Raw genomic sequence first — 6195 nt, 5'->3', positions numbered from 1 at the left:
CCATGTATTGGTGTCAAAAGAAGAGGGAGGCTCCTTTATTAGTACATTAAGGATATCGTGAAAGGGATCTAAACTGGAACAAAAGGGAAGGAGCGGACTTTGGGTTGTTTGAGGTGGGCTTTCTAGAACATAACTACGGGATATTTGGTTGGATTTTTGGACACAAAAAGAAAATAAAAAACAGCGGCTTGTAAGAAGACTTTTGGTCTTGGCTCCGGTGATTTTACCGAAATATAACCCATACAGGTAAGAATTACCTCTCAGACACTTTTTTTTCCTAATATTATCGATCTAGTATTCTTTCTGACAAGACGTGGATCCACCATCAACGCCTTCGATTTTGTCAAAGCTGGCACCACATAAGGGAAGACACAGATCATCATCCGCTAATTAGTTGAACCTCTAACATCATCCCCAAAAGCATTTTAAAAAACATGTTTTGAAAAGTTAAAAAATAAAACTATAGAGACTAACATCGTAATTTAATACATATTAGTTCCATGAGTTGAAGAGTTTAATGGGGTTAGTTTATATAGGCATATTGGAGTGTTTAAGTTATGTTTATTGACAATGTGGGATAAAAACTAAAAGGTGTATTTATTGACAATGTGTTTAGGTTCTCTTTCTATGAGTTGCCTTCGATCGTTTTCATTACATTTTTATTTCAATTATATAAATATAAATGTAATAAAAAATTGATAAATTATTATTTGTTTGAGCAGATATGTGTGAATCTTCGTGAGGTATTGAGTCATGTTTCATTAAAGTTGGCAAATAATTGGGATATCTTGTTTGCTTAAAATTTTTCTTAGTTGTGTCTTTGCTTGATTGTACCTTGAATTCGGCAATTATCATGGACTTAGTTCGATTGGAAGTTTGAGGAATAAATTGAAATTGAAGATTGCAACTTGTGATTTTGATGTGTTAATTGGGGAATGCTTGACGACAATCATTGAATAAGTGGGGGAATTTGATAGGTGTTTTATTTAGTTATTATTTTAACTTTAAATTGCTCCTCAATTGTTGGTTTTTGTGGCTGATTTGTTCGTTTTGATTCATTCTCTGTACAAGACACTAGATTTTAGAAATTACACTTAAAGGACATAATTATGCAATTTTTTTATTTTCAGAATCAAGACTGGATTAGTGAGCATGACTCCGGGCATGACGCATCTGAGGAGGCGACGAGTTAGCACCTTGTAGAAGGTCCAGTCAGCGCTTCTAGAAGGACAAATGAGTCTTCCACGTTTCTGAAATTCGAACTAAAGTCAAACTCATGTTTTTAGAATTTTAGTTTAAATAGTTTAAGAATTATATTTTCCTTATTTTTTAGAATGTTGAAGGCTATAAATACCCTCTTAGGGTAAGCCTAAAAACACATTCATAATTCATTCGTCTTCTTTCCTCTGGTTTTATAAAAGTTTTCTTTTCTTTTCCAAAGTATGATTGTCATACTTAGTTAATTTCTCCATAGCCAAGGGTTGAAGCGATGATTAAATCCCTATTGTGAGGATTGAAAAGCATTAAAATAACTTTGAGTTATTTTCTCATTTTTCTGGAGGAATAAGATTGGTAATCGACATGTTTTTTTAAAATCAAAACGCTTTTTAATCAAAAAGTTGACGTTGGTTCGGAAGTTTTTCTGATTTATAGTTGGGAGAAAGAATCGGTTGGTAGCAAGTTCGAGTTCATATGAACAGACTTAACAGCGGTCCGCTAAGGGAAATTAAGACCGGACTCGATTCTCATTGAGGCAACATAGTCCGAGTCGGGTTTTTCCAGATCTATAAAATAGGTTGGTGCTGACAACGATAGTCGTAGTTAGTCTCCATAAAGGACTGATATCCAAAAATATATTTTAGGTTATCGGTTCACAAGAGAGAAAAACAAGTTATAAGGGTTGAGCCTTGTAGACTATAATCGACAAATAATCGAAGAGAAAAATTTATTCCGATGATCAACTGGAATTGAGGTAAAAGCTGAAGCCTGAGGCTAATTTCAACATAAGTTTTTCTTTATCTCAATCACTTTAAATTTACTTAATCCTTATTTTTTATTTTAAAACAATTTTTAAAACCCCCTATTTAATCTCATCTTCATCCAAAATTCTACCTTATCTTATCCTTATCAGAATCAGAAAGTTTGCTTCATCAGAAATTTCAGAATCCCTATGGACCGAACCTACTTCTCTTCACTATTTTCTCTCTTCATTTATTTATTTTTGAGAAGCCGAAATTATTTTTGACAGCAAAATGACACATGTCAAATTGGCATCGTTGTCGGGGACTTCGGCTAAAGTAATTGATAAAGTTGTTTCTTTTTATTTATGACCAGAAGTAATTCAGGTGATTTGGTAGAATTTGATCCATAAATCGAAGCATGAACCAGACGAATTCATGTAAAAATACTTCGAGAAAAAAGAAGAAAATGACAACAATAACAATTGGAGCAATCAGATCCAGAAATAAATCCGGAAGGATCATCTTCTTTCAATACAAATGAGGAACCGATAATCGAAGATACACTAGGCACATACAACACGCTAAAACCAATGGCAGATCAAACGATTCTCCAGTTAGCTGCGGCACATGTCGTACAACAACCTCTTTGCATCACTTTTCCTAAAGGCACAACTCTGTTTACTTTGAAAATAGGCCTTATTCATCTTCTTCCTATATTCCATGGGCTTCCCAATAAAAGTCTACACAAACATCTCACAGAGTTTCATATGGTTTGTTCAAGCATGAAACATCATAGAGTATCTGAAGACCAAATAAAACTACGGTATTTCCCTTTTTCTTTATCTGGTTTAGATAAAGAATGTTTATTTTATTTACCTCCCAATTCTATAAATACTTGGGCTGATTTAACTCGGATTTTTCTTGATAGGTTTTTCCCAACAGCAAAAACAAGTGAATTAAGGAGAAACTTTCTAGGAATAAGACAAAAAGATGGAGAATTGCTTTATGATTACTGTGATCGATTTAAGAAGCTTTGTGCAAGTTGTCCACAACACGGACTATCCAAGCAAACACTCCTCGATTTTAACCTTGCATGATATAGCTGGTGTCTCTAATATTTGTGTCTTAACTAGTCTATTTATAGAATACAAAAATTAATCAGAAGGTTATAATCTTTTCCAAGTGACACCATTTATCATAAAGAGTATCAATTTTATTCAATTAATTCATAATTTTCCAATGATACTTACAAAGTTACACCTCTCATAAATTATTAATTCAATTTAATTATCAACATATAATTCTTTTACTTCGACCCTATATAAATCTTAAATTTTATTTCAATTCCTCAAACATAAATCTTTTACTTGATCAGGGATGGATTGGAGGGGTGTTGAGGGTGCAGTCACACTTCTTAGAGTTTTCAAATTATTTTATATTTTAGATTCTATTGATTATCTAATTTCACACCTCCTAAAATTTTATAACTCCGCACCCCTTAATTGTTTTTATATAACTTCTTAAGTTCACACCCCTGACATAAATTTCTATGTCCATCCTTGTACTTGACCCTAATGAGATCCTCATGTTTGCACAAGAAGTTTCCTCACAAATTTACCATTTCTTAAGGTATGTATGGTAATACTTTCTAAAAGCACTTTTACCTAAAAAGTTTTTAGTCCTGATTATAAAATCAATGACAAATGAGGTAAAAATGAAAAAAAAAAATAAGTGCAAACAATGGTTTCAAATCAACCACAAATTATAATTTGTTAATTTGCGTTTAAAACAAATTATAATTTCACTAATATTTATTCATAGACTCCACTCAATTATGTATTTACATTTTATTTTAATAATTTAATACTAATCTTCTTAAAAATAATTTATTATTTTTAATAATTTATTTTTATTATTTAAAAATAAAGAAAATTCATGATTTATATATTAAAATATTAATAATGAGTTATATAAAATATATTTTTATTATAATTATAATTTTATATTTTTATTATAGTTTAAATTGATATAATTCATATATATTCATATTTTTAAATTTATTATAGTCTAAATTTATATGATTTATATATAAGAGTAAATATAATTTAAATGTAATATCTTTAATTTAAAACATTATGTTTATAATGGACATTTTATCTTTTGAAACTGATTTTTTAACAATAATTTCAAACAATTAAATTTTAATCTATACTTTGTATAACACTTTTAAAAGATCGTTTCTATAACAATTTTAAAAGTCACTTTTCAAATTCCATATCAAATTGGTCTTTCATATAGTGAACACTTTTGATGCAAAAAATAAATAAAAAACTTAACGGCGGTGATGTCAGATATGTTTTTTTCCTTTAAAATATTATTTTTTGATGAAAATTTTCGTAGAAAAATAGTATACCAAATGTCGTGGCGACAATGATAAAAGTTGACTCCCTCGCCCGTTTAGGGTTGTGGGAAAATTATTTTTTCATATAAGACATTCAACATATTATTTATTGAACTAAGTCTTCTTATTGGTCTTAAGACGTGCACTCCTGAGGTTTTCTCCATTTGCTTGAATACACCAAGCAAAGTCGTGGGATCTTCTTCATTTTCTTAAAAACACCATGTAATCGTGGATTCTTCATATTTAACTTAAAGATACATAGAACACATGACGTCTTTAAATTAATACTGTTCAATTCAACCTATATAAAAAATAATCTTCAAAATAAATTATATTAAAAATTAAAAAAAACTCACTTACATTATCTCAACAATTTTCCCGGTAAAAGCCTATCAAAATTTTGAGATAATATTGCAGTCTTCGTTCTTTACGTAAATAAGATTGGATAGAAATTTCGCTATTGTAAAACAGCTGGCAGACACGACTTTCAACTTCCTCAACGACCTAATGAAAATTTTAAGGGTACAATACATAAATGCATTAAATTAAACTAAATAATACTTTTTATTACTAAAATTTCAGATATCATAAAATAATTATTCAATTTTAATAAAATAATTATTAAATTTATGAAATTGTTATAAAATTATCTTTTAACTTATCAAAATTTATCATTGTTTTTAAGGTGTAATTATTGTAGAGGCTTATTATTAAAATGATTCTCCTAATCTAATTTATGTTATCATAATAATCAAATTTTATATCTGATTTTACGTAGTGTAGTGTATCATCTTACTCGATCAATTGATTGTTAATCATGAAAACTAATTTTTAAATATCAATACTCATTTATATAATGATATGTTTTTTCAACATTAGAAACCATAAAATTAATTATTTTCGACATTACAGACGAGATGGTTTATTATTCTTTAAAGTTTTCAACAAAGCAAACAAACTAGCAACCAGAGTTGCCAGCGGCATAAGATTTGTAGCACATAACTAAACAGCGAGAAACTGTTAAAGTGCTAATTATCAACAAAGGAAGCAATTAAAGGGTTGAAGCCATTGCCACAATCAACAAAATCGTATCGAACAGTCATGTGGCCTTGCCGATACCCTTCACCGTCTGTGTCGATTCGCTGGAAAACTCCCCAATCCAAATCTAACCCTCCATTGCTGCACTGATCCACAATCCTCACTGTCGTTTGAGCACCAGTCCTTGTATTCCTTACCTACAACACCAATCATCATTATTTAACATTCAACGTCTAAGAATTTAATACGAGCTTAATAGTAAAAATGAGTGTTATTCTCTGTAAAGATTCTAAATTCGAACAATTGTGTCGGTGGAACTTGGAACATTCAATGAGTTCAGAGTTGGAATAATATTTATTAGTTGTTGCTTACCCTCAAGCATCTGCCACAAGCAGCGGGGAAACCAGGGCTAACAGGGCCACAAAAGGCAGTCCAACCATACTTACTCCTCCAGGCAAATGGTTTGTCAGCATCCCAGGTGGAGCAATAGGCACTCACAGCCCTCAAATCCCAATTGTTTTGCTCCGGATTATAGTAATGGTAAGTAGATCTCACCGTCGCTCCTCCTCCTCCAGGAGCGGGACCTCTGCAGTTACTCTGGCAATTGTTTTCCGGCAAGCAGTACTCATCGGTGTCCCCACACCACCCGTATTGGCTGCAACATAAGTTGTTCGGACACAACGCCCCGCCGGCTTGCCGGCCGCATTGCTCGGCCATCGTTGCTCCCACTAAGCTAACCAAAAGCACAAACAACATCATCACCATGACTCTATCCATTTCTTTTTGGTGTATTGT

The 6195-nt window shown here is 31.6% G+C and overlaps 1 protein-coding gene across 1 annotated transcript; it reads right to left on the bottom strand.

Annotated features, from left to right (window-relative positions):
• Window positions 1–5271: 5271 nt before the first annotated feature.
• Window positions 5272–6195, bottom strand: LOC120185282 (pathogenesis-related protein PR-4-like). The gene is made up of 2 exons (XM_039189548.1): window positions 5773–6195; window positions 5272–5597 (listed from the first exon to the last, which is right to left on the bottom strand). The coding sequence occupies exons 1-2, from the start codon at window positions 6175–6177 to the stop codon at window positions 5391–5393; spliced, it is 612 nt and encodes a 203-aa protein (XP_039045479.1). The 5' UTR covers window positions 6178–6195; the 3' UTR covers window positions 5272–5390.

The sequence above is a fragment of the Hibiscus syriacus genome, unplaced genomic scaffold (assembly GCF_006381635.1).
Source record: "Hibiscus syriacus cultivar Baekdansim isolate YM2019G1 unplaced genomic scaffold, ASM638163v2 tig00003973_pilon, whole genome shotgun sequence".
NCBI classification, from domain to species: domain Eukaryota; kingdom Viridiplantae; phylum Streptophyta; class Magnoliopsida; order Malvales; family Malvaceae; genus Hibiscus; species Hibiscus syriacus.
Note: the sequence above shows the minus strand (reverse complement) of the source record. Positions and strands in the feature narration are given on the sequence as shown.

What these genes read in the sequence shown, in the direction of transcription:
- LOC120185282 (XM_039189548.1), bottom strand. Translation starts at nt 6,177, where the DNA reads ATGGATAGAGTCATGGTGATGATGTTGTTTGTGCTTTTGGTTAGCTTA. An exon ending in CTTGTGGCAGATGCTTGAGG is followed by an intron (nt 5,598 to 5,772) that starts GTAAGCAACAAC and finishes TTGGTGTTGTAG; the next exon opens with GTAAGGAATACAAGGACTGG.